The following is a 13,119-nucleotide window of genomic DNA, read 5'->3' on the forward strand; positions in this document are numbered from 1 at the left end:
GCTGTCTTAGACCTGATAATAATATGAATATTCTTGAATAAGGAAGAATTGGGTTAGCCTGACTGATCCTATTCACTGGGAAAGAATGCTATGACATTTTAGTTATGTCTATCAAAGGTTGGGAGGGGGAAATGAGTGTTCTTTATTCCTGGTTAATGGTTGTAGTTCTATGTTGATTTTTGTTTTGTCTTTATTTTTGAATGATTATTTATTTTTTTATTCTATATGCTGTTTTTTGAGTGATAGGATCTATAATCAATTAGCTTAAATATAGTCAAATATGTGAAAATATTTTATGTACTTTTAGTAATAAATATTTCTTATAAATGTGAACATAACAAAGCCTTTGTTTGTGGGACATTGAGGTTATGTTAGGGGCCGTGGGACAGTGTGGAGAAGGATAGCAGTAATGATGGCACAACATGAAAAATATCATCATTGTCCCTGAGCTGTAAATGTGGGAGTTATGTTGGCAAATGTCTTCTTGTGTATGTTTTCACCACAATAAAATAAATGAGAAGAAAAATGTGAAGATAATAAAGCCATATAGGTAATAGGTTTTGAAATATATAAACTTTTTTCTAAATCAGGTTTGTTACAGAAAGAGAAAATGGCTGTTGAAGCATTTCAGATTTGCTGCCTCCTTTTGCCACCTGAAAATAGGAGAAAGTTACAACTGTTGATGAGGATGATGGCAAGGATCTGTTTAAACAAAGAGATGCCCCCACTGTGTGATGGCTTTGGGACTCGAACATTGGTACGTTGATTCCTAACATCTAATATGACTTGAATTTTTGGAATGAAATTCAACTGAATAATGTTATTAGTTTAGGGAATCAGAAGGTGGTCCCAGGCAGGCTTCCCTAAATAGCTAAGGCTTGGAATCCAGCCAGACTGGCATTGTGCTTTTGGTCGATGTGTTTTAAAGAATGTAAGGAAAGGAAAGAGTGAGTGGGGGCAGACTCTGAGTGTAGAGAACTATTGCATCCTGTCCTTTCTTCTTAAACTGATACCTTCTGTCAACATGAAGAGAAGAAAAGGTAGACAGAAAGGACAAAAAGTCTCTCAAGAAAACAACATTCTTTCTAACTCTAGGACAAAAAGGGTTGGAAAGCCATCATTACTATAACCAGTAGGTGAGCTGCAGCATGTATAATGGATTAAAATCACTCTACTAGAGAAGATGTAAAATGTAGAGTTGGACTAGACAGTTTACCAGGACAGGGAGAGAACATTTATCCCTGGGGGTAGGGTTTAAGGGCCCATGAATGAAGATACTTATTAGTTTTCTCAATTTTTTTTAAAAACACATACTACTTTTTAATTCAACTTTGTAATATATCAATGTATATTTTAAAATGGAATTTATGTTTAAAATCACTTACTAGTTAACTCTCATTTCTCTCCAAAAAAGCCTTGAAGCAAAATTGAAGCTTCCATGAGATACATGTTCTTGGAATGTTTTGGTAAAATACTTTGAATCCCGGGGATCAACTAAGCCCAATTTTAGAAGAAGTGTGAACTAAGATCAAAGGGTCACTCAATTGCTAATAGGGTGATTCATGACCTCTTTTCTTTCTAAAAATATTTTACTGTTCCTTATGTCAAAGTTTACATAGCAAATTGATTTTCCAATCAATAATTCATACAAAAATGTGACATTGCTTACAGTCCCTACAGTGTGTTAGTGCTTTCCCATTTCCTCCCCATTTCTATTTGTCCTGTTTCCTTGTCTCTCCCTGCCTTCTCATCTTTGGTTTCAAGTAAAGTTTGCTCTTTCTGCTTTATATTGTTCTAAGGAACACATTCTTCAAGGGTGTTGTTTATTTTATAACCAAAAAAACAAACTCATTGCTGTCGAGTGGGATCCGACTCATAGCCACCCCTCCTTGGGTTTCCGAGGCAATATCTCCATGGAAGTAGATTGCCCAACCTTCCTTCCAAGGAGTGGCTGGTGGGTTTGAACTGCCAGCCTTCTGGTTAGCAGTCAAATGCCTTAGGCACTACACCACCAGAGCTCCCTTATTTTATAAGGTCATCTGTTATTTGGCTGAAATGTAGCTTCTGCGATTGTCTTCAGTTTCAATTTCGAAGGTTATCTTAAGGCAGTAGTTTTGAGGTTCCCCCAGTCTTTTTCAGCCCAGTAAATCTGGTTTTTTTTTTTTTTAAGATTTGAATTTTGTTCTTCATTTGTTACCCATTCTAACTGAGACCTTCTATTGTGGTCCCTGTCAGAGTGGTAGCCGGGCACTATTTGGTTCTTCTGGCCTCAGGGCAGAGAAGGCTGTGGTTCATGTGGGCCATTTGTCCTTTGGACTAATTGCTTCCTTGAGACTTTGATTTTCTTCATTCTCTTTGCTCCAGATGGGAAGAGACCAGTAGTTGCTTCTTAGAGGGTTGCTTGCAAGCCTTAAAGACCCTAGACACTACACACCAGACTAGGATGTAGAACATTATCTTTATGATCTGTATTTTGCCAGTTGACCTAGATGTTCCCTGAGACTATGGTCCTAAACCTTTAAGTCCATTTGTTCAGTCCCAATGTCTAAGTAGTTTCTGTGCCCTTTATGTGTATTGTTATATATATAAGTTACATCAACATTTAGAAATATGAATGTAGTAATATCAACAACCATACATATATATGTATGTGGGTGTACTCCTCTACGACCCTATGTAGAATATGTATTTATCTTTATATTGGCTCACAAATCACAGTTATTACTGTGATTGCGGGAGTGTATATGTTGTAGCCGGGAGCTCTGGTAGTGTAGTGCCTAAGACACTTGACTGCTAACCAGAAGGCTGGCGGTTCAAACCCACCAGCCACTCCTTGGAAGGAAGATGGGGCCATCTACTTCTGTAGTGATACTGCCTCAGAAACCCAAGGAGGTGTCACTATGAGTCAGGTCCAACTTGACAGCACATAACAACGACAACAACATACTATATGTCACCCATAAAATTAGTAGAAAAAGGTGGGGGGCGCAGAAAAAGAAAGTCAGTCTAATGGATAGTATTGAGAATGGAATAGTTAATATGAATTCTATTCATATTATATATTACATCTATAATATATTTTTTATACTTTTGCTTACTGTAAAGAGAATCTCATTCCTTAATGCACTTCTTATACACTCTCATGGTTATGTTCAAAGGTCATTGCCAAATGTACATCCAAAATCCTAGAAAAAACTCTAAGAGAAAATAACAATAATGAGAAGAATGTAACAGATGAAACATACAGACTGTACTATCAGTTTTTTTTCTTTAATATCAATAATGAAATTAGGATATTATTTGGTTAAGGAGCTATAAAATAGTTTGAACTGAAAAGTACTATATTATCCAAGTCATGGAGGTCATCATAATTTTCAGAACTTGTTAATGTGTATATTTGAAATTGTTAATGAAAGAGGATTCCTTTAAGAATTTCTCAGGTAAGCATCTCCCTGCTAAGGCTCTTTAAGGTAAGTGAGACACACATTTTGTTTATGCTTGTTCATGAGAAAGTCAGCTCATCTGAGATGGCCATGTATCAGATAGGATGAGCACCTTGTGCCTTGGACTATTTCTCATCAACAATTCAAGTTTGCTTTTTACAAATTAGATTGTATCAGTTCAGAGTAGAAGAAAAAACTCTCCTGTGTATATTTAAAATTTGTATTGATTTATTTCCCCAGATGGTTCAGACGTTTTCCCGGTGCATCTTGTGTTCCAAGGATGAAGTAGACTTGGATGAGTTATTAGCTGCTAGGTTGGTGACATTTCTGATGGACAATTACCAGGAGATTCTGAAAGTTCCTGTGGTCTTGCAGACCTCTATAGAGGAGCGTGTGGCTCACCTACGAAGAGTTCAGGTAAAGGGAGAGGATATTATCAATCTTATAAAATTGGCAGTGGGAAGTCATCTTACCTTGGAAGACGTCTTAGGACTTTTGATTGGAGGAATTTGAGGATTGGTGAGTTAATATATGTAAAGTGCTTGCAACAGAGGCTGACATATGTTATAGTAAGCACTACAGACATGTTGGCTCTTATCATTGAAAAGATAAAACTTCTGCCTTTTTCGTTTTGTTTACGCCAATCAATTTTGTATAATTTTGATTGCAAATTTCCTGAATGAGTTTGTTCAGAACTTCCATACAGTTCTTGATGGAAATGACTTATGTGCAATGAAATCTTGATTCATAATAGACTTGTGACTTAGGTCCTGTTATTAGTTGACATTGATTCTAACTTAGTGAGTTGATTCAACCCTGTCTGTTACAGAGTAGAGCTGCTTGACAGGATTTTCATGACTGTAATCTCAGTGGAAGCAGATTGCTAGGCTTTTTCTTTTGTGGCACCACTAGGTAGGTTCAAAAGCCAATGGCTAGGTTAGCAGTCAAGTGCAAACCATTTGCACCACCTAGGTACCGATTGGTAGTTGGGAAGGATGGCCTTGATGATAGAAATGATATTGGAGATCATAGATAGAATTTTGCAAGATGAATGGCTTTTCATTGCAAATATTTTTTTCAACAACATAAATGGCAACAAGACACATAGACCTCACTGGATGGAATACACAAGAATCAAAACAACTACATCTGTGGAAAGAGACAGTGGAGAAGAATTGACAGTCATCAGTTCTGACAATTATCAGTCAGAACAAGACCATGAGCTGACTCTGGAAAAGACCATCAATTGCTCATATGCAAGTTCAAGTTGAAGGTAGAAGAAAATTAAAACAAGTCCATGAGATCCAAAGTACAACTTTGAGAATATATTCTACCTGAATTTAGAGACCATTTTAAGAATAGATTTGATGCATTGAATATGATGACCAAAGAGTAGACAAGTTGTGGGATGATATCAAGGACATAATACAGAAGAAATTGAAAGGTCATTAAAAAGATACAAAAGAAAAAAAAAAAAAAAAAAGGGCCAAATGTGAAACTAGCTCTTGAATGGAGAATAGCTAAAGCAAATGGAAGAAATGATGATGTAAAAGAAGAGCTAAACAGAAGATTTCAAAGGACAGCTCGAGAAGACAAAGTACAATATTATAATGAGATGTGCAAAGACCTGGAGTTAGAAAACCAAAAGGGAAGAAGAACACACTCTGCATTTCTCAAGCTGAAAGAACCGGAGAAAAATCCAAAGCCTTGAGTTGCAGAATTGAAGAATTTTGTGGGCAAAAACTTGAACAATATAGGAAGCATCAAAAGTAGATGGAAGGAATACAGAGAGTCACTATACTGAAAAGAATAGGTTAAAGTTCAACCATTAGCATCACGATCAGAGGAAGACTCATTAACAAGCTGCAGTAAGCAGATAACACAACCTTGCTTGCAGAAATTGACCACTTGAAGCATTTCCTGATGAAGATCAGACTACAGCCTTCAGTATAGATTATACTTCAATATAAAGTAAAACAAAAATCCTCACAGCTGGACCAATAAGCAACATCATGAAAAATGGAGAAAGGATTGAAGTTGTCAAGAATTTCATTTTGCTTGGATCCACATTCAATGCCCATGGAAGCAGCAGTCAAGAAATTAAACAATGTATTGCATTGGGCAAGTCTGCTGCAAAGACCTCTTTAAAATGTTAAAAAAAGCAAAGATGTCACTTTGACGACTAAGGTGTGCCTGACTCCAACTTGGTCTTGTTCAATTGCCTCGTATGCATAAGAAAGCTGGACAGTAAATAAAGAAGACCAAAGAAGAGTTGGTGCATTTGAATTGTGGTGTTGATGAAGAATACTAAATATGGACTGACAGAAGAAAAAACAAATCTGTCTTGGAAGAAGTACAACTAGAATGCTTAGAAGCAAAGATAGGAAGACTTCATCTCATGTACTTTGGACATGTTATCAGGAGAGACTAGTTCCTGGAGAAAGACATCATGCTTGGTAAAGCAGAGGGTCTGTGAAAAGAAGACCCTTAATACTGGCTGCAGCAATGGGCTCAAATATAGCGATTTTTGTGACAATGGTGCAGGACTGTGCTTCATTCTGTTGTACATAGGGTCACTGAGTCAGAACCAACTCAATGGCATCTAACAACAGTAACAAGTGATCATTAGGTGCTATTGTTGCTGTTGTATGCCATCAAGTCAGTTCCAACTCATTGTAACTCTATGGGTACTACTAGTATGGGTGCTATTATTATTCTCATTTTTTAGACAAGAAAGCTGAGGCACAAATAAGTAGCTTGCCCACGGTCACTGAGCCCAGCTTCAGACTGATGAAGTCAGTCTTTAGAGCCATTGCTCTTCATGTCTGTGCTATACTGTTCCTATAAAGCAGTATAGTAGATCATGATCTCTAGAGCCATGAAGACATGACCACAGCTCCTGGCTCTCTACCCTTTCTGAATTGTGTGGCTCTGGGCAAGTCCTATAACCCATCTAGGTTTTAGTTTCCTCAAGTGTTAAAATGAGCCATACCTACTTTTTAATCCTGGTTGCCTAGTGTTTTTCTCACATCCTAGGCTTTTCGCTAGGATCTCTGGTAGTGTAGTGCCTAAGACATTTGACTGCTAACCAGAAGGCTGGCGGTTCAAACCCACCAGCCACTCCTCAGAAGGAAGGTTGGGCAATCTACTGCTGTAATGATACTGCCTTGGAAACCTAAGGAGGGGTCACTATGAGTCAGATATGACTATATGACAGTAGGTTTTCTTTTTAGGCTTTTGGCTATTTCATACTCCTTGGGCTCCACCCTTTATTCTTGCCCTTTTCTGCTCCAAATAAAAGGGAAATGTCCTGAGTATGCCCCTTTCCCTATGGCTCTGGTCTCTGTTAATACCAAAAACCTGTTGCCATCAAGTAGATTCCATTTTATACCAGTGCTATAGAACAGAGTAGAACTGTCCCATGGGGTTTTCAAGGCTGTAATCTTTACAGAAGCAGGCTGTCACAGCTTTCTACTGCAGGGCTGGTGGGTTCAAACTGCTGACCTTTCAGGTAGCAGCTGAACACTTCCTCACGGTGCCTGCATGGCTTCTTGGTCTCTGATAAGTTGTCTCTAATTAATATGGTGAACTGATGTTTGAGGCATGGGATGTGCCTAATGGAATAACCTTCCAAGCAACATATTTGTGTTTAACTGGGGCTTCTTGGAAAACAAAAAGTGAACGTTAATAGTGGGAACTTCAGCAGAATAGTAACCATCGACACTATTGCTGTGAAGTTGATTCTGACTCCTAACGACCTCATGTGTGTCAGAGTAGAACTGTACTCCACAGAGTTTTCAGTGACTGTTTTTTCAGAAGTACATCAGTAGACTTTTTTCCTGAGGCGCCTTTGGGTGGACTGGAACCACCAGTCTTTCCTTTATCAGCCAAATGTGCTAACTGTCTGCACCCCATAGGTGCTGTGTTTTTATGAAGATAAACCTTGTGGACTCTGAATTAAATGCTTTTAATAGATGTTTGTTTATTCTCAGGTCTTGATTTTATTTTATTTTTGTCCTTTTATTTCTCTCCTTTGCCTTGTACATTGTCTGCAAATTTGTTGTTTTTACTTGATTCTCACTATGAACTTGTTTGGAAATGATTGCAATACCTGTCTCTCCTTAACAGCTTAGCTGCTGTGTGCCTCTGTCCTTCTTTATGGAGAATGAGACTCTTCAGATGTGGGAAGGAGCCTGGATAGTTTCACAATGTGTATTCAATCTATGACTCTTTTGAATTGTTATAGTCAATATGTTTAACTTATGTTCAGACTTCAGATGTTATTAAAAGAGGATACAAGAATTTTTATTTATTTATTTATTTGGTATTCAAATGGATATTGGGCTTAAAAAGGTGAAAGTGTCATGTTTAAACTGCAGCTTGAAGTGATATTATTTGGAAGTCTTGGAAACATTGTTACAACCAGTATAACATTTTTTTCTCAGTTAAATTGAGGAATGACTAGACATTCCTGTTGGACATGCTTGGGTGTTTGATCTGAACTAACTTTTGTAATTTATGTGAAAATACACCATTTCCTTCCACTACTAATCCTTTTGCTTCAGATTAAATACCCAGGAGCTGATATGGATGTCACTTTATCTGCCCCATCATTTTGCCGTCAAATTAGTCCAGAGGAATTTGAATACCAAAGAGCCTATGGCTCTCAGGAACCTCTGGCAGCTTTATTGGAGGAAGTCATAACAGATGCCAAACTCTCCAGCAAAGAGAAGAAGAAGAAACTGAAGCAGGTAAAAAAGATATCCTGTATAAGTCATTTCTTCTCTGCCCTGTTGTTTTAATGTTGATTTTTCCTTTTCTTCTCTAATTTAATGAGTTAATTTCACATGAGTTTCATCTTCTGAGACACAGTAAGTTAAACAAAAAAATTTAATTTAGAAAATTTGTTAAAATTTTGTGGTGAAATATAGATAACATAAAATTTGCCGTTTTAACATTTTTAAGTATAAAACCCAGTATGTAATTACAATGTTGTACAACCATCACCACTGTCTAGTTCTAATACTTTTTATCACTCCAGACAGAAACTCTGTGCCCATTAAGCATTGACTCCCCATTCTCCTACCCCTCAGCCAAAAGTAACCTCTAACCTACTTTCTGTCTCAATGCATTTGCTTATTTTAAATATTTCTTATAAACATGATACATAATAATTGTCCTTTTGTGTCTGGCTCATTTCACTTCAGGTTCATGCATCTAGTGGCATACATCAGAATTTAATTTCTCTTTATAGCTGAATCATAGTCCATTGTAGGTATATTCATTTTGCTCATATATTCATCTGTTGTTGGACATTTAGGTTTTTTCCCAACTTTCGGCTTCTGCGAATAATCCTTCAATGAACATTGGTGTATAAGCATGTCTGAGTCACTGGTTTCAGTTCTTTTGGGTATATATCTAAGAGTGGAATTTCTAGGTTGTATGGTGATTCTAAAGAGCCATGATGGTGCAGTGGTTAAGTGCTCAGCTACTAGCCAAAAAGTTGGTGGAACAACAACATGGTAATTCTATGTTGTAAACTTTTTGAGCAACTGCCAAACTGTTTTCCACAGCAACCGCACAATTTTATATTCCTGGCAGCAATGCATAAGGGTTTCAGTTTCTGCACATCCTTGCCAATACTTGTTATTTTCTGTTTTGTTTTGTTTTTCATAATAGTCATCATAGTTGGGGTAAAATGGTACCTCACTGTGCGTTTCCCTAATGACTAATGATATTGATCATTTTTTTCGTGTATCTCTCTCTCTTTTGTTTTTAAGTTGTGGTTTAGGTGAAAGTTTACTACAAAACAAATTAGTTTCCCATTCAGCAATTTATACACAGATTGTTCTTTGAAGTTGGTTGCAATCACTGCAGTCTGTCAGTATTATCCACATTGAGTTTCTGGTTTCTGTTTTCCTGCCCCTTCCTGGCTTGTTAGCTTTGCTTTTGGGTGAATGCTGCCCTTTTGGTCCTCATATCGTTGATTGTCTGAGGAGCATGTTCCTCCTGGGTGTTATTGTTCACCTTATAGGTCTCTCTTTTATGGGACTGGAAGATGATCTTCAGGAGTGTCTTCAGGTCTAAGTTTGATGGGTATCAAATTCATTTTCCATTCAACAGTTCATACACATTTTGTCTTATGACATTGATTGCAGTCCTTACAATATAACAGCTCTCTTCCCAATTTTTTCCTGTGGTTGCCTATTCCCTGTGTCCTTCCTTCCTATGCAATCTTGCTTTCTCCCTGTGCAAATGCTGCCTTTTTCATCTCCTATGGTTGATTGTTCTAAGGAGTGTACCTTCCTGGTGTAATTGTGCACTTTCTGTCTGTTGTCTCGTTGAAGGTTAAGCCTTGGGATTTAGTTCAGTTCCAAGCCCCAAGGGCAACCAAGGGCCATAGTCTTAGGGATTCCACCAGTCTCTATCAGACCAGTAAGTCTGGTCTTTTTTGTGAGTTTGAGTTTTGTTCTACTTTTCTCTCCCACTCTATCTGATACCTTCTATTATGATCCTGGTCAGAGCACTAGGTGGTGGTAGTCTGGCACCATCTTGTTTTTCTGGTCTCAAGTTAGTGGAGGCTGTGGTTCATGTAGTCCATTACTCCTTTGGACTAATTGTTTTTTTGAATCTTTGGTTTTCTTCACTCTGCCTGGCTCCAGATGGAAAGAGACCAAGAGCTGTAACTTAGATGGCCCCTCCTAAGCTTTTAAGATTCCGGTTGCTACTCACCAAAGTTGGATGTAGAACTGCCGCGTCTGGCAAAACCATACAAGTCACAAAATGAAGCGACACAAAAGGATTAATGGTTTTCTTTTTTATTTAAAAGGAATGGGGGACAGGTGGACACCCTGCACATTCTGCAAGAGCGACCCCTGATGCCTTTGTTCTACTTTATTTATATGTTTGTACATGATTACATCATTAGTCTTGGAATCCATACAGTCAACTTATTCTCTACAGAGCTAAAGTTTTACTCCTCTATGTGCTCAAGGACAACAGGTGGTCATTAAAACAATCACAAAAATCTTCTCAGGAATAGGAAGTGTAAAATAATAAATGTTTACTAGGACACAATGACCCAAAGTCTGAAACATCCCAATAAGATAAAAACATGGATAATAACATCTACTTTTAATACTTTGATGTTTTGCCAATTAAGTATTTAACAGTGAGAAAGACCTTGCCATCTCTTAAAGCAACAGTCAACCACATCTCTAAAAGCAAACCCTCAATCATCTCTTCACTGTAATTAGAACATGTGCCTTGCAGTCATGTTCTTTTGGGAGTCTTTTTCTTGGTCCCCAACATAGAACATTGTCTTTATGGATTATATTATGACAAGCGACCTAGATGTCTGCCCAGACTATGGTCCCTAGCCCTCAAGCCCAGTATCTCAGTCATAGGAGGTGTTTGGTTCAGAAGTTTTCATGACTGTGTCCCCTGTGTACTCTATTATATACACGTGTATATTTGCAGCACTTGCAAATATATATGTAGGCGTAGCCAATGCCAACCCTATATATATATATATATATATGCATGTAGATGTACTCCCATACACTCTCCTGCCCTAATCAGCTTACATAACTACCTGTGAGTCTACTTGTACATTATTGTTTATTATTTCAGTTGTTGCAGGATTATATATGTCATAGTACTTACCGTTGTTGCCTTTCACTCTTGCATACTTTTCAGTGTCTTATTTTACCTTGATTATGTTATGTTGACTTCCACCATACTGTATATTGTCTTTCCCTCCACCAAATTTAGCATGTGTGTACTATCTAGTTAGTAATTTTCCCTCCCACCCTCCGCCATCCCTTATTGTTGTTAGGTGCTATTGAGTCAACTTTGCCTAATAGCGACTCTATGTACAGTAGAACAAAGCACCGCCTGGTCTTGCACCATCCTCATAATCCTTGTTATACTTGCGCCCATGATTGCAGCCACTGTGTCAATCCATCTTGTTGAGAGTCTTCACTCTTTTTGATGACCCTCTACTTTACCAAGTATGTTATCTTTCTCCAGGGAATAGTCTCTTGTGACAACATGACCAAAGTAGGTGAGACAAAGTCTGGCCATTCTCGCTTCCAAGAAGCATTCTGGCTGCACTTCCATCCCTGGTAAACATCAAAGAATGCTTCTTTATGTTTATAAACCTTTTATTGGCTTTTTTATAATAGTGGTCTCATACAATATTTGTCCTTCTGTGATTGACTTATTTCCTTCAGCATAATATCTCCCAGGTTCGTGCATGTTATGAATTGTTTTGCCGATTCATCATTATTATTTACTGTTGTACAGTATTCCATTGTGTGTATGTACCACAGTCTGTTTATCCATTCATCCATTGATGGGCACTTAGGCTCTTTCCATCTTTTTTGCTGTTATGATTAATGCTGCAGTGAACATGGTGTGTATATGTCTAGTCACATCATGGCTTTTATTCCTCTAGGTTCTATATGTAGTAATTTGATTGCTGTATCATATGGTATGTCTTTATCTAGATTTTTGAGGAAGCATGCATATCTTCTTTAGAGACTTCTCTATTCCAGTCCTTTACACATTTTTAAATTTAAGTTGCTTATCTTTCTGTTGCTGGAGTGTAGGAATTCTTCACATAGTCTAGATATTAAACCTTTGTCAGATATATGACTGGCAAATATTTTCTCCCATTCTGTACATTGCTTTTCACTTTGTTAGTACTGTCTTTTGATGCATGGGAGTTTTTAATTTTTATAAAGTTTAATTTAATTTATCTATTTTTCTTATTGTTATTGCTTATGTTTTTGGTATATTTAAGAGTTCATTGCCAAATCCAAAGTCCTAAAGATTTACTATTACATTTTCTTCTACACAGTTTATGATTTTAATTCTTACATTTTAGTTGTTTATCCATTTTGTGTTAATCTTTGTATAGGATATGAGGCAGGGATCCAGCTTCATTTTTTATATATGTACATCTCGTTATCCTAGCACCATTTGTTGAAAAGATGAGACTATTCTTTGAATAGAAACACATACCAATTTTGAGAGCACATTATTCATTTCATGTATTTCAGAAGTCACATTGCTTTACACAGTTGTGGCCAGTTTTTCAGATCTTTACTGTCGAATTTACTGTTACTGAACTCTTCACTTACTGAACTGTTGTCTAATATTTGTCCTTGGTTTGGTATGTAGCATTATGTGAGTTAGTGGAACTATTGCTTTAGACTCAGAGGGGCTGTCAAATGGGAACAGATAGCTTTTGATTTCTTTAAAAGGCACATCAGGGGAGTTCCAGAAAGATGGCGGACTAGGCAGAAGGACTACACAGACCCTCTTCAACAAAGAAAAGGGAAACCAATTAACACAGACACAGAAGATAATCTTGGACCCCTGAGCCTTGAAGGGAAGGATACAAAAGTGAATTAAACCCCAACTAGCAGAAGAATTTGCGTGAAAATACCAAAAAAGGAGACACACGGAGCTGCAATCTGGCAGCGACCTGAGCAACCCTGATGGCACAGATGGGACGCATGGCTTGGAGATTCCCAAGTGGTAGTAGGACATAAGAATTAACCTAGAAATCACCCTGGTAGCCAGAGACTGCACAGAGGACTGTGCACGATGGCTGGGGAACAAAGGGAGAAAGTGAAGAGAAAGGTGGGCTGAGCTGTGGACTTTTGCC

General features: G+C 37.7%; 1 protein-coding gene across 1 annotated transcript in view; it reads left to right on the plus strand.

The window, feature by feature from the left end:
• DEPDC1B (DEP domain containing 1B) overlaps nucleotides 1-9,175 on the plus strand; it is a 200,628-nt gene extending 191,453 nt beyond the window's left edge. Inside the window, exons 8-11 of the mRNA XM_007957698.2 lie at nucleotides 591-757; nucleotides 3,684-3,860; nucleotides 8,009-8,210; nucleotides 9,123-9,175. Of these exons, the coding sequence (XP_007955889.2) occupies nucleotides 591-757; nucleotides 3,684-3,860; nucleotides 8,009-8,210; nucleotides 9,123-9,175 (599 nt within the window). The remainder of the gene's footprint in view (nucleotides 1-590; nucleotides 758-3,683; nucleotides 3,861-8,008; nucleotides 8,211-9,122) is intronic.
• The last annotated feature ends 3,944 nt before the right edge of the window (nucleotides 9,176-13,119 follow it).

This window comes from Orycteropus afer, unplaced genomic scaffold, assembly GCF_000298275.1.
Source record: "Orycteropus afer afer isolate SDZICR_OR568_19922 unplaced genomic scaffold, OryAfe1.0 scaffold00778, whole genome shotgun sequence".
Lineage (NCBI taxonomy): Eukaryota > Metazoa > Chordata > Mammalia > Tubulidentata > Orycteropodidae > Orycteropus > Orycteropus afer.